The 24388-nt window shown below is 41.9% G+C and overlaps 1 protein-coding gene across 4 annotated transcripts in view; it reads right to left on the bottom strand.

Annotated features, from left to right (window-relative positions):
- The window catches only part of Kdm2a (lysine demethylase 2A), a 91965-nt gene that overhangs the window by 5967 nt on the left and 61610 nt on the right, over positions 1-24388 (bottom strand). For all 4 annotated transcript variants that reach the window (XM_074049957.1, XM_074049950.1, XM_074049963.1 and 1 more), the window contains 9 exons: positions 23403-23556; positions 22769-22884; positions 20250-20376; positions 17405-17799; positions 7813-7896; positions 6087-6356; positions 5462-5593; positions 3644-3733; positions 1391-2106 (listed from right to left, as the gene is read on the bottom strand). In XM_074049957.1, coding sequence (XP_073906058.1) covers positions 1391-2106; positions 3644-3733; positions 5462-5593; positions 6087-6356; positions 7813-7896; positions 17405-17799; positions 20250-20376; positions 22769-22884; positions 23403-23556 — 2084 coding nt within the window. The remainder of the gene's footprint in view (positions 1-1390; positions 2107-3643; positions 3734-5461; positions 5594-6086; positions 6357-7812; positions 7897-17404; positions 17800-20249; positions 20377-22768; positions 22885-23402; positions 23557-24388) is intronic.

The following is a 24388-nucleotide window of genomic DNA, read 5'->3' as shown; positions in this document are numbered from 1 at the left end:
GCCCAGGCTGGCCTCAAACTGTGATCCTCCTGATCTCTAGGTTAACTAGGATTACTAGTGTGAGCCACTGGCACCCAACAGAAAGCGGCTCTTTATTAGGCCTAGAGAGCCCTCTGCCACACTCAAAAGTTTCTGCCTCATTGCTAGTTTGACATTTTCTAGCCAGTCCTGGCCAGAACTGAGAGGGAGAGGCTTGCCTTTTCACTGCCGTCTACGAATTCACAGGCCACATTCATATTTTACAGTTCATGCCTCCAAGCCCAGCTCAGAGTCTAGCTGGCAGGGGATGGTGAGACAGCACATAATGGAGTCTTTCTTACATGCCATGGCCTGGAAAACTAAGGGGCAAAGAGAGGCAGGCCCACTAGCTATACAAAAAGAAATACTGAGGAGAATTTAAGTGGATCACATGTCAATTCTAATTTGGGAGATAAACTTGTATTGGCAAAGAATAGGGTATTTATTTAAAAACTGACAAAATTTCACCAATAGTACATAAAATTTCTGTGGCAAGAGCAAGATGCTGACATACAGAAGGGTCTTCAAGCTGGAGCGTGTGTCATCCCCTTGGAGGAAAGGCTGTGAGTGCACTGCTGGGCCTGTCCCAGAGACTCTGATGCTGCTGGTCAGGATGTCACACTTTAGGAACTACTATAATAGGGTGTGACCCAGATATGCGGGATATATCCTAGAGCTTAAGGAAAAACCCGCAACGCCCAACAGGAAGTTCTTTGTTCATCATCCCTAGGGATTTTCTCCACTAAGTGTTTGTTCAACTTGAAGAGAAATGGTCTCATTAAGAAAGACAACTAATCTTAGGAAACTTCACAACTAGATCCTGCTTGCTGGAAAAAGGAATACCAATTTAGGTTTGAGGGATGAGAATAAAAATTGTGGAAAAATATGAGTACCTTCAAATTCATCTTGGAAAACATACCCACTACTTTCAGTGGATGCTCCTGCACTAGGGGCTCTAGATGCAGGCATCTGTTATCAAAACCAGATGAGTGACTAGTCTGTCACAGGATCTCAAACAGCATGTAATGAGTTGGGGAGAGGGGAGGGAGGGAGCAGCCTTCTAGCCTGAAGGACCCTTACCCTTTAACAGAGACTACACAAATCTACCCACCCCCAATCAGTTCCTCTCCCTCCAGCAGAGACATGGGGAAGCATAGAGCAGGGAAAGGAGGCAAAGGACCAAATTCCCCTAATGACATCTTCAGGCACAATGGGCCACATCTTTCTTTTAGAGGACCCACACAGATTGGGTTCCTTCACTCCCTATACGACTACACAAGCCTTCAGATGTCAAGGTACATGCCATTTTCATATGGAAGACCTGCCACCTACTCCCATTCCCCTATTCCTGATCCCCTGTATCCCTGCTCACCATTTATACCACGTCTTGCACACTCGCATACATTCACAAAGTTCTCTGCGGCTGAGGTAGCGGAAGACAGACATCCAGACCTCCCGCTGCATCCAGCTTTCGTCTCCATCCTGAGCCCAACTGCCCCGGCCATTCAGTCTGGCCGCACCCCCCTCCTCTGCACTGTCATCTTCCTCCTCCTCCTCCTCCTCCTCTTCCTCCTCCTCTCCCCCCAGTCCCTCCTCATCCCCACGCTGGGGGGTTCGGGCTGGGCAGTGCTGCACTAGCACACGGGGGGAATGGCGAAGGTTGGCAGAGGAGGCCGTGATGGCCTGCAGCTTGGGCACAATGGATGTCCCGTGGAGCTCTTTGGTGGGCCTCTGTAGCGTGACAGTGAGGTACGATCCCCGGATCTTGGCTTTCTCAACTTCAGACAGCTCCTTTTTGCCGCTGGGATTGTTCTCCTTTTCCCGTACCATGGTGCGCTCTGTGGCCTGTAGCCGCAGCAACTGCCGCCGTTTGAAGCGCTCATCGCGGCTGGCACTGTGGTGGTCGCTGGGGCCAGCCCCAGGGGATGACCGAGTCACCATACCCCGGGGGGAGACCGGATCGTGGATGAGCTGCAGCATGGAAGTGGGTGAGTGAGGTGGGGGCGTGAGGGGCTCCTCGCAGCTCCGCAGGGGCCTCAGGACTTTGGCTTGCACAGTTTCCTCATCGCTCTCTTCCATTTTCCGCTTCTGCAAAACACGCCCAGAAAAGCGACATCAGTGCTTCCTTTTTTATCAAAACCTCTAAAGCGACAGGGTGATTCCAAGAGAGGTCAGGTCACTGCTGCCAGAGGGAGCCATTTCCTCAGAGTCTGTAATTTAGACTGCTGAGATCAGCAAAAGAGCTCATGCCTGTGCGAGAGAACCCTGATTATGGAACAAAAAAAATCTTTAAATAGGTCACTTAAGAACCTACCTGTGACAAAAAGGTTTGTGTCCAAGTACAGAGGAATAAGATCCAAAATCTCATACCCAACTGTATTCATCCCTTGTCCCAATTTTTGGATAATTCCCTGGATAAAAATACTCTTTAAACAGGCTACCACTCTACCCCTGTGTAACCTGACCATTTTTAATGTTGTTTCTAATTTTGTTCTTTCACACAAGTGATGTGTCTCATGTTGGAAGAAAAAGTCCACCTATCCCTCGGACTCAGGAGAGTGGAAGATGTCACCGACTTTCGGCTTCTTTAGCTTTGCTCTCCCAGCTGCTGTTTCCATTCCATGCCCAATGTGAACGTGAACCTCCGTTAGAATCTGTGCCACTGCAGTGGGATCTGCTCAGGATTACAGTTAGGAGCTCCTGCAAGGTCCCTACCTCATCCTGTGGCACCTATCCTTCCTTATCAGAAAGTTAACTAAAATACAACACCTGCCAGTTCCTCTGCTACTACAGCACCACTAGTGAAGATAAATACAAAATCTACTAGCAAAAAACTTGGAATGAGAAGAACCTCAGCACTACCAAACTCTACAAACCCTCAAATCCTCAGATATTGAGGATGAAACTTAAATAAGATAAAGAAACTCTCTTATGCCCACTTTCCTACTCCTGTGCAAGGCTGGAGAACTGATACTAGGCCTACCACCTCCTCCTTTATGTGCCTTCAGCAGATCCTGCCTTGCCAATGCAAGTAACCAGAGTCCTTTTGGCCCACTGACATTACTGGCAACCATTAGGCCAGCAACCTCAGCTGCCCTGGGCCAAGGTCATGGAGCTGGTCCCTACCTCCTCTAGAGGAGGGGCTGCCTTTGAATGACACATCTGAGCATATGCGGTGGGCAGGTCTTTCTGGGAGGCCCCAGAGGTGAAGACGACAAAAATGTGAACCTGCTTAACTGGAAACTCCAGTACACAATTCCAGCACCTGCTGCCTCAGGCCAAGGCCTTCCCCTCGAGTTACATTCCTCAGGCCAGGGCTGCACACCTAATTTCCCTCCTCAACAGCCCAGGGTTGATTTCCTCTCATGCTAGTGCCCCAGAGTACATGAGGATCTCAGGAATTCGTGAATCCCAACTGGAACAATATTTAGTAATACAAAAAATAAAATATATAAGCTCTAACAAACAAAAAAGTAACAAAAGAAATAAGCTCAAACAGTACAAAAACGATGTCCCTGGGTCAGAGAAACCTCATGAATATTATTGCAAAGGCAAACATATAGCAATCTCTCAGACTGGACATTTCCAGTCCTGTCACAAAATAAGTATGGACATGTTGCTTTACCTGGGCTTTCTCTGAGCTGTCCTCCTGGTAACACTTTGGACATTCCCAGCAATTTGGCAATTCCTCGTTAAGCAACCCTTCTCCATCCATCTATAGGCAGATAGGGATATTAAAATCAGTTTCTTTTGCATTCTTTATCACACAGTAACATAGTGGGAAGAAACTACAAGAGTTATCCATTTCTAAACACACTGGTCTATACAGGAGGACAAAGTGAGAGCTAATCAGCTCTAAACTACACCCATACCGCTCTCAGTCACTGGGAAATTGGTCACCCTCTTGGTTACTTGACCAAAGTTAGGTTCCATTAAGAAACTTCTAAGAGTCTGGGTCACTTTGGGGTCTTCTGTCCTGACACACAAGATTCTGTTGAGGATCTTGTGCCAGTGACACCAAATCTGAACATACTTACTGGCTGAGCATACTTATGACTGCCTGGGTTCAGAGACCAATGATCTAGTGTTTGAAACTCAGTATTCTATACTGTACAATTGGGATACATTGTAACAGTACACCGATACCATTGATTGGGATACAATAAATAACAAAGAGTTGTGGTGAAAATTAAATCAACTGTGTATTATATAAAGTGTTTAGAAAAATGCTTGACACATACTAAATGCTTTGTATTAACCAGTCATCACCCATATATTCTAAGTTGCATATTTTTCACATTTTAATCTTTCTGAAATTGGGCTGTTTCTCACAACTAGCAATGTCTTATTGTCAGCCAGGTGGCAGTTATAACATAGTTGTCACCTTCTGGGAAAGCAAGAAAGTACCAGCACACAACATCTTCCCCCCCCCCCCCAGATGGGGTCTTGCTAGGAACTCATGATGATCCTCCTATCTCATGCCTCAGACTCCTGAGTAACTGGGACTCTAGATGCATACCATTATACCAATCATCTATATACTTTATACTTAAATATGATCCAATTTCACAGGGCTATCTTTAATCTTACAGATTAAAAGGAAAATGCTCTGATTGCACACCAGGATCATTTGGGGAGCTTTGGGAACACAGGAACCTGCTAGATCATTGGACTGCAACTCTGAGGTTCAGTTCTGCACTTCCCTATTACTTTTTGCTTGTTTGTTTTTGAGACAGGTCTTGGTATGTGCCCCAAGGCTGGAACTCACTATGTTGTCTCAAATTTTGAGATCCTCCTGAGTGCTGGGATTATAGACATATGCCATCATGCTTGGATCTTTTTTTTTTGTGGTGGGACTGGGGTTTGAACTCAGGGCTTCACACTTGCAAAGCAGGTGTTCTACCACTTGAGCTACACCTCCAGTCCATTTTGTTCTGGATAATTTTTTGGAGATGGGGGTCTTATGAATTATTTGCCTGAGTTGGTCTTATTACTTTTTTTTTTTTAAACAGTTCAGTTATATGCTGAGTCTGATATAGACAATGTTAGTTGATATTATAACCTTAACCATTCTTTGGGAACCAATATCCAGAGATAACACTGAGGGGTTGGCAGAAAAGCCTGAAGGCTTGGGGCAACCCAAAAGAAGACTTTGTACTTCCATGATGGCCTGGGGACTCCAAATATACTGTCCAGAGGCTAGACTGTAAGCTCCAGGAGGGCAGAAACTGTCCTATTTTGTATACTGTTCTATCTTCAGGGTCTACCATAGAGCCTGACACTGCAGACACTTGAATAAAGGGATTGATGTTAGACTATTCCACTCTGTAACCGTGAAGGTGAGGGCGCACAGTAGGGATGGTGGCAGCCTCTCATGACAGGTGTCCCACCATCCTGTTGTTCTACCAGCTGAGATTTCAGGGACTTTTAGGCCTCTCCTCACCTGCAGGCAGCCAGGATGAACGATCTCATTGCAGATACAGCATTCCATGAGTTTCTTCTCAAAGTCCTGTGTCTCTTCATTTTGATCTACCTCTCCACAGAGGGAACATGTGACTGAGTGAGGCAGTCTGGGCTACAAGAGGACAAAGATAGAAACCAAGAAAATAGACTTAGATCCTTCTCTTTTCAGCTCCCCTATAACTGAAGATAGGAAACTTGGTTGCTGTAATTCTCTAGTAAACATGCAGAGAGCACAAAGACAGGGTAAAGATAAGAGAGGATTTTAACAGAGAAATGACTAGGGAGAAGATGGGGGATTCAACTGCCTGAGAACTACCAACAGAGACTAGTTTACTTTCTGTTGGCTTATTCTTGGTGGGGAGGGGACAGAAGGCAGTAACTTGCCTTTTAAATGCTGTTTCTTGTTTGAAAATTAGGTAAGGCCAAAAGATTAGATTATTTTCACTACTGGAACCCCCCAGGGAGAGAGGGACAAAATGAGAAAGTCAAAGAGCATTAACTACTTTTCAGCTCTGCAATCTCTCTTAACTCTACCATGTGTATTCTAGTCCTACTGGGACCAGTGATCCTCCCCCCGCAAAGTCTTTACCCAGAGTATCACTCACTGCCAAGCACTGTCGAAGGACACAGGACTGCTTCATGCGTCCAGGGCCCCCGAACTTCTTCATGTCCCTGCAGTAGTGGCAAACACCACACTCTCCTTGCACACAGGCTTTGCATTTCCGACAACGCACTCTTCTCCGTCTGGCTCCTGACACAATGGGAGAGGCAGCTGCAGGCCTCACTGGTGTTAACCGTGGAGCTGGCTTCATGGTATGAGGTTTTGTAATGGGGATGGTGGGAACCCGCACCTTTGGACGGGTGGGGAATTTAAGCTGCAAAGAGAAAGCAGTGAGGTCAACCCTATCAGGTTGCTTTAAGACTGGAGAGGGTAGAAGATTACATGAAGTGTACCTCGCCCAAGACTTGGCAAACTCTGGCCTATGAGAAAATCTGACTGCTGCCTATTTTTATAAGTAAATTTTATTGAAACATAGCCATGGTCATTTGTTATGTATTGTTTATGGTTGCTTTCATGCTATGGTAGACCTGAGAAGTTGTGACTGTGTGGAGTATCACACCTAAAATATTTATCATCTCAACATTCACAGAATAAAATTGCCAGCCCCTGTCCTAAGCCTTCAGCCTACTTCAGTCCCATCCCTTTTATTTTATATAACTGTAAGATTTGCCCCACCCTGAAGCTTTCTTGGGTAAGTGCCATGTACTGAAGTCACCCCAGGGGCTGGCCTTTCACTATTTCCTTAGTCTGACTACTCAGAACATACTCCTGAACAGGACAGCAAAGTACCGAAGGGTGAAACTGCTTTTGTTCATCACTACAAATCCTAGAACACGACCTGGTACACAGCAGACATCCAGTAACATTTAATGTGGAACAAAACTTTCAGGTGTATGTTTATAATTTTGTACTTGTATTTACCTTGCTAGTGACCTTTTCAAGGACAAGGACCATATCTTCTGCTTCTTTAATTTCCCACCATTTCTTAAACACTTTTCTGACACAAAATACTCAACAGTCATAAGTGACTGAATTGTTTTGAGGCAGTCCCATGTGGCCAAATGGGACTCCTATACCTGGGAAGGGGGGAGGAGGTTCTTTAAAGGCATCATTCAACTCCACACCTTTACGTTCTGCCTAAATACCGCTGGAATTAGATGGCTTTGCAAGTTTCAACTTGGAAACTTAGAGAGGGGGCTAATTTATCTACCAAACTCATGGCCAGGATCAGAATGCTACTGTTTACCTAATACATCAACCTTGACATGGGATGATATGGTAAAAAATTACACATGACATTAACTATAGGCATGAACATTCGTATCTGACAATTTATTAGTTTATGGTAATTCTTTTCAATTCCACACAGAAAAGTCCCAATTAAGAGGAATCTTGAAAGCATGGATGTCTTCACTGTAACAACAACGAGAAAAAAACCTCTTTCAAATATGTATGTACTTGTTTTAAATCCCATCTGTGAAGATAACTGAGTTTTCTGGTCTGAAGAATAGGAACTTATATTCTCTGGTCAACTAATATACAACTTGGTATCTGAACCTCCCAATATGACAGTCCTGTTAAGAAAGTCACCTCCAAAGACAGTCAATTACCCTGACCTAAGAGTCGGGACAGAGTGAGTAAAGATCTTATGTCAGTTTGTATTAATGCACCAAAAGCCATGTGCCTCTAGTTGTCCTTTTCTTCCTAGAAGGTAATGATCAACTGGCAAAACCCTTAAACAGCTTGAAAATCAAACAGAAGTTTCTTACCTTATCCCTTTTTGGCCACTGCACTATAGGGACACCAGTGAGGGCTAACTTGGGATCACTATTGGCAAGCTCCTCCAGCAAAATCTAAGGATAGGATAGAAGAAGAAAAAGCAGATACTGTGAACAAGAGCCAACCACTTCCATCAGCATCCAGAGCAGCCTCACTCCCTTCATGCACCAAAGAGTGAGCAGGTTGGCAAATGCATTTTCCCTTTGTTCAGAGACTCAATGCAAAACAAGTAAATCAAAGATGAAAGAGAAAACTCAGGTTACTACATCACTATCAGGACTTCAAACTTACCTTTGCTCTTACCACCTTACCAGTGTGCTCCTATTAACACACTGAGGCAAGTAGTTACTGTGGTGATGACAAGTGTTACTTGTCATGCAATTCTATATGGGATGGTAAAACTTTATATTGCTTCTTCACTTTTATACAGCTAGTGATTATTAGATAGTTTTAAGTTTTGCCTACTTAGGTAGTTAACTTTGTTTTTGTGAGCAAAAAGGCATCAAAATGATTCGCTAATACTAAATTAGTGAGATGAACAGAACCTTAACGACTTATGACAGACTCCCCCCCACCCCCACAGTTGGTAACCTATTTGCCCTTTATTCCTAATAAAGGAGCAATGAGCAATCTGGAGCAGAATTAAGTAATCTTAGGCACAATAGTTCTTATGACTTTTACCAGTCGAGTTTGGATGACTTAGGAACAATGTTATAGTAAGAAACTGCCACTTAAGTGAATCACATTGGTTGACTGTTATTTTGAGACAAACATTTTTAAACAAATTTCTGAGGCCCAAACCTTCCAGTAGAGTGACACCCTTTGCCCCCTCTGACTGCACCAAGCCCTAAAGCAATGCTACAGCAAAAGAATGTAAATCTGGGAGACGAGTTACACTGGCCTTAGGTGTATACAGGACAGTAACTGTTTCTGGAAAAACTTTGACCTAGGCAGGTCAGCATGCCTGGGCCATCTTTAACAATCATTTTCACAATCAGAACTTTAATTAATTATTTTCATCCTTAACCTAAGGAAATCCCAGAGTTGGAACTCAAAACCCCCTTTAACATCCTGAGAGGCTTTGGCTAGATCTCCAGATGCTTCACACCTTCCCCCAAACTGATCTCATTTGCAGACATTTATTTACTTCAAGTTGCTATGGCGTCCTATTCTGGAGCCTCCTATTAGCAACATACTGCGTGGGGGTGAAGAGCCAGGGTGTGGTGCCACGTGGGACAAGGCTCTGATCCTAGCTCCTAATCTCCCTAGGGTGAAAAATTTGAGCCCATTCAAAATGTGTGCTAGGGAGTGCACAACCCCCCTCCCCCACCTCACACTGCTGAGGAGTAGGACTCTGCCCATTTCCTCTGCTAGAGAGAACTGAGCTGTTCACAAACAGGGACTTTCCACTTTCAGCAAAACAGACTACAGAGAAAGATTTGTGATTAAGAGAGTAGGAAAAGAGACTAACTTCACCAAAAGCAGTCTAATTCTACCTGCGAGACTTCTGTGGGGGGTACAGGGAAAGGTAGGCGGAGAAACTGTGTCGGAGCACTGCGGGGGGAGGCTGTTCACACATGCATGGCTCAGTTACTGGGGTATGTGTGGGTGTGGAGGGAAATGCAGATTTCCTTCCAACCCTTATTTCACTGGGGCCATTCAACCAAGCACACACTGCTTTCATCAAAAAGAAAAAAAAAAAAGAAAGAAAGAAAGAAAAAAGAAAAAAGGGCAGACTCCAACTAAGGCCCTATGAGAAACCATATAAAGAAACCACCACCCCTCAACAGAGGTTTGGGATGGGGAGCAGGGGTGGAGTGTGGAAAGGCTGACGCCTATCTAGGCTTCAGGCATTTGGGAGAACATTCAAACACAGGCCCACACCCCACAGAACACAGGAAAGGGAAAGAGAACTGAGAGTGTCTGGGCAGAAGGGGGAAGGATTCCCAGAAGCCAAGCGACCCAGTTCCAAAGCACATCCTACCCGTGAGAAACAAGTGCAATGATGGCTCAAGTAACATAAGTAATATAAGCATTGTCCCGGACTCGCCCGACAGTTCTTTTGCCTTTTTGCAGAGACAAAGTCCCTACAGTTACATACACCCCAAACCAGAAAGGGTTTGCCAACTGACCGCCTGACCTTGCGTTTCTCGTTGCTTTGGAGCTGCAGAGGAGGTTCTTGGGTGAAGTTTCCCCAGCGTCTTTGTTTTGTTTTCTGTGTTGGAAGTTGTGCAGAAGGAGTTAGGTTTTCTGCCACTAGGAAATCCTAATTTACTTGAAAATTCTGGAATCTCCCAGAGTACATAAGGCAGGGCAGTCCGGTTCTAACCCGTCAGGCCACTCAGAGAGAGCAATGTGTGGCGGCTGAGCTCCTTCTCGAGCCCTTCAGCTCAGCCGCGGCTTCCTGTGCCTGCGAACAATGCTGCTGCGTCACCCACATGCAGCTCCCAGAAATGCTTTGCAACGGAAGATGGCAGGAGGGGGAGCTGAGCTGGAGTGAGCCAGCCAGGCACAGGGCCCAGCCGTTCTGCTGCAGCGCTGGGAGGGGGTGTGTTCAGCTGCTGCTCTCCTCCTCACCATTGGAGGAGGCACCTCCGGGGAGGGAGCTTGGCCAACCCCGCCCGTGCTCCTTTCCTCCAACACAGCGACAGGAGAACTGGGGCCCGGCCCGGGAGGGCTCTTGGTGGCAGACTTTGGAAGGCACCAGAGGAAAGGAAGGTTTTAACTCTTGTGCGGGCTATGTCCATGTTTGTCCTTGTCTCAACCCATACCCTTCCCCTCAGGGTCACTTATTGTTAGAGCTCTCTGAGCACACACACACACACACACTTTTTTTCTCTCTTCTATTGGCAAACACCTGGAATCACCCAAAGTCCAGCCTCTGAGGAGGAACCAAGCAAGGGGTGGAGCTCTTCCTGAGTTAGCTTCTCTCTCCCTGCTCTCTTGCTGCCCCCAGTCTATGATCCAGAGCCAGTATAGGTGCTTCCAGAAAAACCTTCAGAAATAGCACTATAGCCAATACTGAGATAGATACTCAATAAAACTACAATGGTTTCCCACAACCCACATCAATAACACATGCCTGTTTCTGGTTCCAAGGAACCACAGCATACAAGATATGCCTGTGCAGTAATATTTTAGCAGTTCCATGGTGACCAAGTTGGGCACAATCTAAGGTCAAAGCATTTTACTCTCTTGATTCTAAGCAAGGTGCAGGCAGTCAGGGAACAAAACAGGCTTTCTCCGAACTTCAGCAGTCTTCTCTAGCTATGAGAATGCAACCCCCACTCCCCCCAATTTGCAAGACCTTGTGCATGCTAGGAAAGTGCTGTTCCACTGAGCTACATCTCCAGCTCCTGGATTTCTGCTTCATTCGTTTGTCGTTTTGACACAGGGTCTCTCTGGGCAGCCTAGGTAGCCTTGAACTCACAATCCTCCTGCCTCAGTTTCCTGAGTGGTGGAATTGTGCCTCATTCTTGATAATTCCCTCCATGAAGCAGCCAGCCCTGCCTCCTGTCAAACACTTCAATACTACTTTCTGACAGCCACTCGACTGACTGGCATTGCCCACACCTTCATGTGCCTGTACCCACTAGGGTGAAGTTCAGACTGAACACACACACTACTCTCTATGGGCTACAGGATAAAGGGAAGGTGTACATGTAAGTTGTTTTTCAGATCTACAGCAACCTGTACGTTAGCATGGGAAAAGCTGGGCAGGAATAGAAGCTAAAGCAGCAGTAGTTTGGATTCAAAAATTACATAATTTTCAGACCATCACAATGTAACTTGGTTGCTTTGGAAATTACATGCACTGCTTTGACATAAATACCTAGCTTTTACCACTGAAGGATTTTTTCTTTTCAGGACAGTTTCAGGAAACAGATTTAGGGGCCTAATAGTCTTTCTGAAGTCCCGGGCTTTACTGCTAGAGACTGTAAATGAACTTTTTTATTTTTATTTTTTTGTTTGAGACAGGATCTCCCCTGGGCTCAAGTGATTTTCCTGCCTCAGCCTCACCAATAGGTGGGACTACAGGCATCACCAGTAAGTGGGACTGTAGGCATGTGCTGTATGTTAAGTTTTATAATAGTTTGCCAAGGAAAGGAATCACTTTTGTGCTTTTGGTTGAGTTCTTCCTGGAAATAATTATGTGGTCATCTTAATCCTAAAGCTCTATCTTGAACTTTAAGACTTAAAAAACCCAGTGCAATCAGCTTATTTTGTTTGAAAAGCTTTCTTTGAAAGATCTTGGAAAATGCTTATTTTGGTCTTCAGTGCTACCTAGCCTAGAGGGATGATAAAATATAAATTCTTAAGAGAAACACATCACTCCAAAACATAACAAGTTATAGCAAGTGCAAATTCTAGAGATCATCAGGAAAGTATGAAAACCAGATATGGTACTAGGAAATTGACTCAAAGTAAGTTTCCAAGTTGAAAATTAAACAAGACCTAATTTTTCCTCTCTTACTAATTCAGAATAAAAGATGGGCAATGAAGGTAAGAATTAGTAAGTTGGGTGTGGTAGTACACACCTGTAATGCTAGCACTCAGGAAGCCAAGGCAGGAGGATGGGGAGTGTCAGGCCAGTTTAAGCTACATAGCAAGACCCCGTTTCAAAACGCAGCTTCCCCCCGGAAGTTAGTAAGAACATTACATTATATGATACATGAATATAATGAAAATATTTTAAAGAATGACATGCATTTTTAACTTAATCTCATGTATCTTAAAACTGAGTTTGATTATTTAAAACTTTCCATTCAGTAAGAATGTGTGAATTAGGAAAAATATCTTGGTAAAAACTACAAATAAAGTTTCATTTGTAAAAATTGGCTTAAGGGATTGAGAGCAGATTATAATGGGTTTTCTACCAATTCTTCTCTTACCAGTGTCAGAATCATCCCCAAAGTGTCAGAAGAAAATTCCTCACTACTATTTCTATAGTTAGTTACAACCATAACTCTTTTATACCTCTGGAATGAGGCCTAGTGTCAATTTTTAGATAATAATTGCAAAGTAAAACACTAGAATATACCAGGTGATGGCAGCTCATACCTGTAACTCTAGCTACTCAGGAGGCAAGAGATCAGGAGGATCGAGGTAGAGGCAGCCTGGGCAAATAGTTCATGAGACCCTGTCTCAAAAAAAGCCAAAAAAGCCAACACAAAAAACAGGTCTGGTGGAGTGGGCTCAAGTGGTAGAATGCATGCCTAGCAAGTGTGAGGCCCTGAACTCAGGCCTCAGTACAGTCAGAGAGAGAGAGAGAGAGAGAGAGAGAGAGAGAGAGAGAGAGAGAGAGAGAGAGAGAGAGAGAATATCTTAGGTAAGAGTAGCATTAACCTATTGTACCACAATGAACAATTTTTCAATTAATAAATTGAGGGGGGTTTCCATTTACATAATTAGTAATCAATTTGCGTCATCTGGCAGGGCAACTGGTACCAGCTGGTGAACTGAGAAGATAGTACCTGTTCCTTCCTTCCCTTGAGATGGACTCTGCCACCCTCCCAGTGTTTGCTTTGTGTCCTGTGTCATACATAGCACCTGCAAACGCAGACTGCACTTATTTCTTAACCTATTTAAATGCCAGCTGTACTAGTGGACTATAAGGCCCTTGAGGCTGAAACCAGTGCATATCTGCGTAGCAATCCTAATACTTAGTCTGGTTTCTGGCACACAGGAGGCAGTAGTGGAATAAGTGAATTTCCTACGTTTGTAACTTGATACAATAATGCTACTGCATATTAACTACTTTACTAACATTAAGTTTTAGTTTTCTGAGGCTAGAGGCTCTGCTCAAGTTAAAGTACAAGGCCCTGAGTTTAAACCCCAGTACCATCAAAACCAAAATATTTTAGGGTTTTGGTGTTGGGACCAAACTCAGAGCCTTGAACATGCTAAGTACATTTTCTACCACTGAGCTCCACTTCCAGCTCTTATCATTAATTTTAACAACAATCTCATAGAGATATTTTATAGAGGAGAAAACAGGCTTTCATAAATCTTGTAATGTGTCCCAAAGTCACAATGTACATACACTGAGATTTCTTTTGTCACCAAATAGGCACAAACAATAAAGTCCAATTAAAGCAAAAGGCTCTGAGTTCAAACCCCAGTACTGCTGAAAATAAGCAAAAAACCACACACACTTATTCAAAATCCTTAATTATAAAAAAGCAAATTCTTAGCTGGGTGTCGTGGCACCTGCCTGCACTCCTATCACTCAGAAGGCAGAAGCCGAACGATCCCAAGTTTGAGGCCAGCCTAGGCTACACAGCGAGATCCTGTCTCTAAATAAATAAATATTTAAATAGCAAGTTCTTCCAGCTGACTCTCACCATCCTGCTGTGCTCTCCTGTCAGCAAGTTGGGGTGTACACCTCCAGAACCCTCTGTAACGCACAAACATAAGATATCTGCTTACATTAAAAGGATTGTTCTATGCATACTACCATGCCCTATCTTTTTTTTTTTTTTTAAAGCAAGGATTTATTTTAGTATAAAAGGATAAAGTAGGGAGAAAGGGGGGAGGGCAGGGAAGGAGAAACATTTCCTGCTGATCTAGGAGATGGGAGTAAAAACTGTCTTTTTATTTAACATATATTAAGGTTGCAACTTTTCAACTTTAGAAATGTAAGAGTACCTCACAGTACAAAAGAACTGCATTTTACCTTTAGTACACTTTCTCAGGAGTCAAGGTTACACACATCCTTTCTGAACAGAGTTTTATTCATGCTGATTTGCTTTACCAATCAGCCAACAGCTTTTAAATCTCTATTTTTCATTTAATCCCCTTCCAACTCTATATTCTATGATTCTTTCTAAAACACTGTAAAAGGTAACATTTTAGAATCTTCAAAATTCTTTCATCGCAGTACTAAAATGGGCTGTTCTTCAAGGAAATATCTAAGTATGGATATCTCATTTCATCACTTTCCTTTCACTTTTTCCACTAGTTATTTCTGAGACCCAGATAAATTCAGTAGGAAACAATTCCCCTTGCTACAATGAAGGCAAACTTCTGTGCTTTCTTTCCTATCCCACTGTAGTGCAGTGATTCTGCACCGACCCAACTCAATGTTTTTGTTTCTTTTGAGTAATGCTTAAGGTTCAACCTCAAACTCACTTTATCTAAATCTCTCAAAATAACTGGTCAAACATAGGAATAAACTAATCCATCCACGTCATCTTTTTTTTGAGACTATTTAAACTAGGATGGTCTCAAATTTACAATCTCCTCCTGCTTTATCCTCCTGAGTGCTGGGGACTGAAGTTGTGCAACACCATGTTTAGCAATTCATTTGCTCTTAAACTACTAGTTTCTGAAAATGAAATGTGTCCTCTGACATTGGCTACACTTTTTTTTTTTTTTTTTAAAGAAAGGGGACCTTGGGCTGGGGGTGTGGCTCACATGGTAGAATGCCTGCCTAGCAAGCATGTAGCTCTTAGTTCAAACTCCAGTGTCACTCCCCAGTGAATAGAGAGAGAGATAAATTAAGGAGGGGGTCCTATGATGTTGCTCAGGCTGCAGTTGGAGTGCCTCCAATTCCTGGGCTCAAGTGGTCTTCCTGCTTCTGCCTCCTATAGTAGCTGTTACTGTAAGCAAGCACCACCATGCCCAGCTCCACATGGGCTCAATTTTGACTTCTCATTTGTAGTAAAGGAGAGAAGGTGTGGAGCTGGGCGCCAGTGGCTCATGCCTACACTCCTAGCTACTCAGGAGGATGATGGTGTGAAGTCAGCCTGGGCAAACAGTCTGTGAGACCCTATCTTGAAAATACCCACTACAAAACAGGGCTGGTGGAGTGGCTCAAGTTGTAGAGCACCTGTCTGGTAAGCATGAAGCCTTGAGTTCAAAGCCCAGTACCACAAAAACATAATAATAAAAAGAGATTTGGATGATTAAAATATGGCAGGTTAAATAAAAAAGAAGGTATAGACAAGCTCCTCAGTCCGTGGGCCACTACAGGAGATCCTTGGTATACAGCGAGCATAAAAACTGCACATGCTCATGATGTATGCTGTACTGCAGATGCTTGGGTCATTCTTCTCACAACACAAGCCAGCTTCTACTGAAGACATGCCATCTTTCAATAAATCTAAGTTTTTACTTTATCACTTAAGCGCATTCACTTTAATGTTTTTTGAGTACCATTTCCTTTTTAGGAGGTATATTTTCATAAAATTAAAGGCAGAGAAACACTGAGAAGATCAAACAATGATTTAAATACAACTGATGATAACATGGGACTGAGAGCTTTTCCACATCAACTGAGCTTCATAATGCACACAGGAACTTAAAAGTTTTGTTTTTGAACTTACTTTGATTTAACTGTTTATTATCTATTTTAACTATTCATGGTCAAAACCATGTGTAATAAATCCACAAATAAGGCAGACTTATTGTAGTTCCTCATGTTCTGACCTTGCTCTTGTATCTTAGCCATTGTTGGCAGCCATGTTTCCCAGTGATCCCTGGTAAACAGAAGAAAACTCCCTGTGTGCTTTTCATAATGCTAGGAACACTTTCTGGATGTCTGTTCTTAAGTCACTCACCTTCCTGCTGCCTACTTCTACTTTGCTTAATAGTTGAACCAAATCTTTTTACATTTTCCCCTGATATATCAATGTAACACTGTTTTCTCAAATTTCCATATTTAATACAAGCACCAAGATGCACACCTTAATCCCAGAATTTGGGAGACTGAAGAAGGAGGACTACGAATTTGAGATCACCCTGTGCTACATAGGCTGTCTGCCTGATCTCCGCTCCAGCCCCGCTGCCAACGCGCGCGCGCACACACACACACACACACACACAAAACACACACTCTCTCTCTCTCTCAAAACAAAAACAAAACAAAACAAAACAACCCTCATTTAGCTACTTTAAACTACTCCAATGGCTTTACTTAAGGAAGTTCTACCAAGATACTTGACTCTTGAGTTCAAACCCAGTACCATCAAACCAAACACACAAAAAGGAAAAATATTTAACACAAAGACGCTTGATATAGCAGAAAAATGGATTATATTTAAAATGACACTTTTCTTAGAAGTTTTCCCAAATACATTAAGTCTTAATACTACAAATCTGAAACTAAAGATGCTAAACCTACTAAGTATAATCCAACATAGATTATGTTGGATTATGTATACATATAATATATAAATTATATATAAAAATACATATGTAAGATGCAATATATATAATAGTTATATAATCCAACTTTATCTCTTTAGGATGAGATTGCTATTGGCCTCTCTTTTGTCCTGCAATAGGCCTCTTTATCTGAGTATAACTTAAGTTGAAAGTATTATTTCTTAACATACATACCTTCTCAGGCTCACCTTTAGTGTTTTGAGGACTAAATTTAAGTTCTCACTGAAGACTTATATAAATGTTAGTATTTTCCTAACAGGAAGACCTAATGCCCACCGCCCCCCCTTTCTAGGAACTGAAACATTGAGCAGCACTAGCAAACACATGCACATATTAACTTTTCTGTGGCTGAACCAGAGACTATCCCATGTCTATGTGCCCTTCTCTTCCAAATTCAGGTCAATAGTTGCTTACCTTTACATCAGCAATGAGAGCATCTTCGTCTTCTATCCCTGTGGGGACACACTTTTTGTGCAGTGGCAGAGACTCCAACTTATCTACAAGGCAGCGAAGGCCTTCAAGCTCAAATTGGGTCAGATGCACTTGTCTGTCCTTTCGGGGGCTACACTGGGGATCCCACACTTGGCCATTGTGGGAGCCCCGGCTAGAGTCAGAGGATGAGTCTCCAGACAAAGTTTTCTTCAGACTTGGAAGACTTCGGCAGGCTTTGCCCAGTCCATCATAATCCAGGTTGACCCCATTAGCTACAGGGCTAGTGAGGACAGAGCGCCTACTGCTCAAGCGTCGGGGTTCTCGGTCTACTCCTTCCTCATCCCCATTTCCAGACTCCAATCCATTTAACTCCAAATCTACCAACACAAAAAATGCAGTAAGAACATGCCAGCTGGCTATGTGACCAACAAGAGAAATAGGTGGCATGAGAATGACCTTGAGGTTATAGATGACAAGGGTTATTTTAAAATAGTCTCTTCCTGGGGGTTGAACTGACCAAAGTTGGGATACACTGGGAAACCCCTTTGATAACTGACTTTAGAATTAAAAAGACAGGACAGTAAAATAAGTACCGTGTGTGTGTGTGTGTGTGTGTGTGTGTGTGTGTGTGCGCATGTATGTGTATGGGGGTACTTGTGGGAGAGGGTAGGATGAATGGAGGAGATGAAGGTGAGGGACTATGACTTGATATATATATATATATATATATATATATATATATATATATATATATATGAAGTAGAATGACTGCAATTGCTTTAAGTGGAGTGGAGAGGGGACTGCGGCGGAGAGGGGAGGGGGCAGGAGATAGTGCGGGCAATCTAACCAGTGTTCAATGTAAGGCTATACAGAATTGGCACAATGAGTCTCCTCTGTACAATGAATATATGCTAGAAACAAAAATAGTCCCTCCTCATTCTAACCCATCTGTGCACTGTTGAAAATGATGACTACAGGTAGAAATAGGGTTTCTTTTAGGAGATAGGGTCTTGTCTGCCTCCTAGGGCTGGAATTACAGAGCTGTGCCATGACATCTGGCTCAACTAGATTGTGTGTGTGTGTGCGTGTGTGTATGTGTATGTGTACGACTGGGGTTTGAACGTGGGCTTTGTACTTGCAAAGCAAGTTCTCTACTGCTTGAGTCATTCCTCTAGTCCATTTTACTCAGGTTATTTTTAAAGATGAGGTCTTGCAGCAAACTTTTTGGCTGGTCTGACCTTGAACCTTGATCTTCCCAATCTCAGCCTCCCAAGTAGTTAGGATTACAGGTGTGAGCCACTAGTCCCCAGCTCAACTGAATTTTTTTTTTCCTTTGGTGGTACTGGGATTTGAATTCAGGGCCTTGAGCTTGCTAGGTAGACGCTCTGCCATTTGAACCATACCCCAACCCTCAACTGGATTGTTAAAAGGCAGGGATGACCTAATCTTTGAACAGCTACTTATAAGAGGGGGTATAAATTAGTTTCAAGTTTAATCTTAAATTCATAATTATGATTCTGTTATCTTGTAAATGCGTAGACAGTGCAAAGCATATACTTACATAGTTTTGTACAAAGTTCTGGTTATAAAATTAAGCTTTGAGGAGTTGAAATTCTAGCAATATGGTAACAAAACAAAGTGGCTACTTTTTGAAAACAAAGGTTTTGATAATTAAAACAGTGATAATGTTCACTGGTCTTTTTAAAAATTATTATAAAAAGAACACGTTTCCTTTAAAAAAATGCAAGAAGGTATAAGTAAATTGTCCCTTATTTCTGTACACTAGGATAACAACTAGTTGCAATGTATTTTTCCCTGCATATGTGGTGACTAGATTAGATGCATTTTAGCCCAGGCTGGTCTTGAATTCATGATCTTCCTTTTTTTTTTTTTAAATTTTTTTTTCTTTTATTATTCATATGTGCATACAAGGCTTGGGTCATTTCTCTCCCCTGCCCCCATTCAAGATCTTCCTGCCTCATCCTCCTTGCCTCATTGATTATTGGGGTGTACCACCACAATAGTCTAGATGTATTTTAAAACAAGATTGGACCATGCTGCTTTCACATACTGGTTGAGCATTTTTATTTTTAATATTCAAAAGAGAGCATAAATCATGAGTAAGTTGTACAGTAAGAAAATGTTAAAGCAAAAATTATCTTTCTTCGATTGAAAGTTCTATAGTAATGTGATCACAGCAAATCAGTGTTGGTTCTAATTAAAGATATGAAAACAGTCTAAAAAATGTGTACTGAGACTACCATGTCATCCAATTAAACATTTCTCTTGACAGATGTTGGGGAAAAGGTATAGAGGTTAAGAAAACAGATTTTAGAATATGATCAGCCTGGTTCAAGCTGCCACTTATTAACTATAAGATTAAGGGCAAGTTTTTAATCCCCTTGAACCTTGATGTTGTCCTTTGTAAAACAAGGATAATTATACCTACTTCACAGGTAATGGTAAGAATTTAATGCATGTTAACTTCTTAGTAGCAGAGTGGCTAAGAAAGTTGTTCTAATGATACATTCTTATTTTTTATTGTGCCAAGGACTATTCTTTATATAATAAAAATATTAGATAACTCATCACCTTTCTTGAGGAACTAAGTACTAGCAACTCAGACAAAGACCAAATTCACAGTATTTCATTTATTCTGATAATCCTATCTGGATGGGTATCTAGTATCCAATTCCAATGAATAAATTTGGTACTTCCAAGTAGGGAAATAAAAATCAAAACCCAAAAACATAACTACTAAGCAACAACCTCCTGAATATTCCTGGGCCAAATATTGTCTTGAAAGTTTGTATAGGAGAACACTCACCCATGCTGAGGGATTCTTTCTGAAATTCCTTAGTTAGGTGGGAGCGGCTGGTTATACAGTACACATAGCGCTCTAACACGTACCAACACATCTCATAGTAGAATGGATAGCGGAATTTATTTGGAACCTACACAGGAACAGAGTAATGAGAAATAGGGCAATGATGACAATTTTCAAGGAAAGAAAAATAAGGTAGACACAATCACTAAAATAATGAACTCAGGAAAAAATCTTGCCAGTCAACCTGCAAACTCAATTGGTATCCAAAGGAAGAACTTAAGCCGATCCATCAATGTAGGAAATGTTGGTCTTGGGAACGTATTTGGGAAGACTGTTCAGAACCACCAAGAAATCAGTCTTGGTTGAGTGAGAAATTATCAAAAAAATACAGGGCTGGCAGAGTGGCTCAAGTGGTATTGTGCCTGCCTAGCAAGGGCAAGGCCTTCTAAGTTCAACCCTAGTACTATCAAAAAGAAAAAGAATAGAAAAAAAGAATAAGAAGAAAATAAAAGTTTGGGATATATTATCCTGCCAGAGGGTAGGATAATAGTCAGGTGTGCACACCTGTAATCCCAGTTACTCAGGAGGCTGGAGGCAGGAGGATCAGCCAAAGTTAGTGAGACTCTATCTCAAAAACAAAATAAAAAGGGGGCCTAGGTGATGTCAGATTACTACTAAAAAGCAGGAAAAAAAGAAGACGAAGAAAAAAATTCCACAGAGGGGTTGGGGACCTGGCTCAAGTGGTAGAGTACTTGCCTAGCAAGAACGAGGTCCTGGGTTCAATCCCTAATACTGAGAAAAAAACAGGGAGGGAGGGAAGAAAATAAAGGTATTAAATTTCTAATATTTTTAGCAGGCATGATGGTGCATGCCTGTAGTTCCAGTTACTTGGGGACTGAAGCAGAAGGATCTTTTGAGCCCAGGAGTTCAGGGCCAACTTGGACAACAGCAAAGTCTAATTGTAGGGGAAAAAAAAAATTTTTGTTTTTTACTCATAACTTATCAGACTATATTAATAATAATCACAACATCACACATTCAATTTGTCCATAGTACATTTTACCTATGCTGCCAAGTATCACAGAACATATTAATTTCTAAGACTGGGATGAAATTGTTTTCAAAGATACCTACATGTATCTTTTTAACTCAGTGGTTTGCACCTACCAGGCAAGTGCTCAAGCACTCGAGCCATGCCGCCAGTGTTTTTTGTTCTCATTATCTTTGAGATAGTCTCATTTTTTTTGCCCAGGACAGCCTGGACTTCAATCCTCCTACTTATGCCTCTCCCAGTAGCTGAGAAGACAGATGTGTGCTACCACACCCAGTTTTTTCTGTTGTGACAGGGTCTCAGGCTGGCTTGGAATATGAGTATAAGATATTTAAATATTTCATACTACAAGACAGGATTAAATAGTTGCAACAAATACTTTATGGCCCAGAAAGCCTAAAATAAATTACTATCTGATTCTTTACAGAAAAAGCTGAACAACTCTTGCCTTAGGTATTGATAGTATGTAATAATTAACTCTCTTTTAACTCTTTTTCTTATTTATCTAGAATGGTACCAGTCAGCTATGTACTATCAAAGGAAAACTGAGAAAATAAGACACATACAATTATTTTCTGTAAGGTTTGATTCTTTCATGAAACCCCAGTTAAGAAAGACAGTAAATACATTTATGTTTTAAAGAATAAAGATACATGATGGGCTAGAGGTGTACCTTAAGTCGCAGAGCACCAGCCTAGCAAGCGTGAGGCCCTGAGTTCGAACCCCAGTACCACCAAGGAAAAAAAAAAAAGGTACAGGAATTTAAAGCTGTGAAAATTGAGTTGATAAACTCAATTACACCAAATTATTTCATGAACATAAAAATGAAAATTATGGCTCTGGAGATTAACCAGATATCCAACTTGGATCCTATAAAAATCCAAGACACCAAGAATTTCAAAGAACTGGAGTCTCAAAACCAAGTATGAAGATTTTAATTTATTTTCCTGTGTTCCCAATATGTGGATAGTGCATTTTAACCCACAGGAAAACTGAAAGTTTTTACAAACTATCCATGAATCTCTTGTAACATCTCCCTCTCTTTTTTTTATTTTATTTTTGGTGGGACTAGGGTTTAAATTCAGGGCATCAGCGCTTGCAAACCAGGCACTCTCTACCACTTAAACCACACCTCTAGTTCATTTTCCTCTGGTTATTTTGGAGATGGAATCTTACAAACTATTTGCCCCAGCTGGTTTTGAACCAGGATCCTCCCAATTTCAGCCTCCCATGTAGCTAGGATTATAGGCATGAGCCACCAGCACACGCATTTTGGCTTTTTTTTTGAGAAATTTGAGATCGAGTCTTGACATATGTAGCTCAGGTTGGTTTTGAACTCATAATCCTCCTGTCTTGGTCTCCCAGAGTGCTGAGATTATAGGTATGCACCACCATGTCCCACTAACATCTGTCTTAATTAAATGGGAGTAAACCCCTTCACACCCAAATGTTACACAAAATTACTTACCCGTGTCCGATCTTCAATGTTGTATATCTTTAATTGCATGGGGATATTGAAACTATGCAAAAAATTGCCTCCAAATACTAACGTGTCTGTAGGAGTATACACAGCGTGAATCCAGCCTGGAAGAAACAAACGGGTGCAGAAACAGAAGCTGAAAGCACACACTGAAGTATGCAGTATGGTTTTCTCAGATTACTTTTTTTTTTTTAAAGACAGGGTCTCACTATATAGCCCAGGCTGGACTCAAATAGAGATTTTAAACTACTGAGGCTAATGTGGGGTCCGAACATGTAGATCTTTTGAAAAGCTTCCACTGGCAATTCTGATACATACTTAAGTTTTAAAGTTGTTTTTTTTTTTTTTTAACATTCATATTCTCAGCATCTACTCCGTAACAACAAGAAAGGATACCATTGTTTGCTGCCCACCCCAGCATCATAACCATTTTTGGTGGTGATCCATCAGTTTCCTTTTCCTTAAGAAAAGAAAGGGGCTGGGATAAACTTCTGATATTAAGCGCTCAGTGGTAGAGCGCTTGCCTAGCATAGGCAAGGCCCTGGGTTCAATCCCAGCATGAAAAAAAGACAGGGGAAAAAAAAAAAGTATCTAGGAAACTTTCCCCACCTTGCTTGCTTACCTGAAGGAATGACGAAGGTATAGCCCTGCTTGAGCTCAATGCGTTGGCAATCTGACACACGGTCACCCAGAAAGATGTCTCCCTGTTTCCCTGACAGCAGCCAATTCTCGTACAGCTCCAGGTTGTGGGCTGTAGGGGGGATGAGCCAGAAGACCTGTGAGTTAAAAAACTTCAGTCTGTTAACAGCCATTGACTTGACCCAGTCCTCTCCCTCAACTGATACTCAAGTGCATAGCTAATGTCACCAGATAAAAAACACACAAACAATAGTCACACACGACCTGACTATTTGAGCAACTCTGAGGGCCCAAGGAAGTAGATTTTTCTCTGTCAACCACTTGATCATCCTTGGGTACAGAACACATAACCCATTCAGGACTCAGAAAGAAAAGGGGCCTCGGGCTCATTATCTGGGCAGTTAATTATAAGCCCTGGTTGTCTTGCCTCTCTAGTCTTAAACAGCCCCATTATTTAAGTGCTATACCTTCAAGAGACTGGCCTGGGGCTGCTTTATTACAAGGTAGTAAATAAGACCAATAGGACAGAATTTAAGATACCACTTAAGATCTAAAGTAAACAAAGCGACTTTTGGATTTGGAGATATAGTTGTTCTACATTAAGACCTTCCATTTAAAAAAACCCATTATCTGTTTTCATTCCAGTTCTACTTTTGCTCATAAATGCGTTCAGATCTAGTAGGGCTAAAAAAGGCTAACACTGTAAACTTCTGATATTAATTCTAGATTTCCATTTTCACACAGAATTCAGACACACTCTGAGAAGCTAGAATATAATTTTACGAATGAAGGTTCTCTTATCTATTTACATCCTCAGAAAGATGTAAAGTCTACCTTGGGCCACATTTCACATCAATGCTTCCATACAGGGAAAGTTGATTGGATCCTAATTTGCTGATTTCACTGTGAATCTATCCAAAATTTGTATTCCCATCACTCTATTATTATATTTCCACTACAGAAATTGTG

The sequence above is a fragment of the Castor canadensis genome, chromosome 1 (assembly GCF_047511655.1).
Source record: "Castor canadensis chromosome 1, mCasCan1.hap1v2, whole genome shotgun sequence".
NCBI lineage: Eukaryota > Metazoa > Chordata > Mammalia > Rodentia > Castoridae > Castor > Castor canadensis.
Note: the sequence above shows the minus strand (reverse complement) of the source record. Positions and strands in the feature narration are given on the sequence as shown.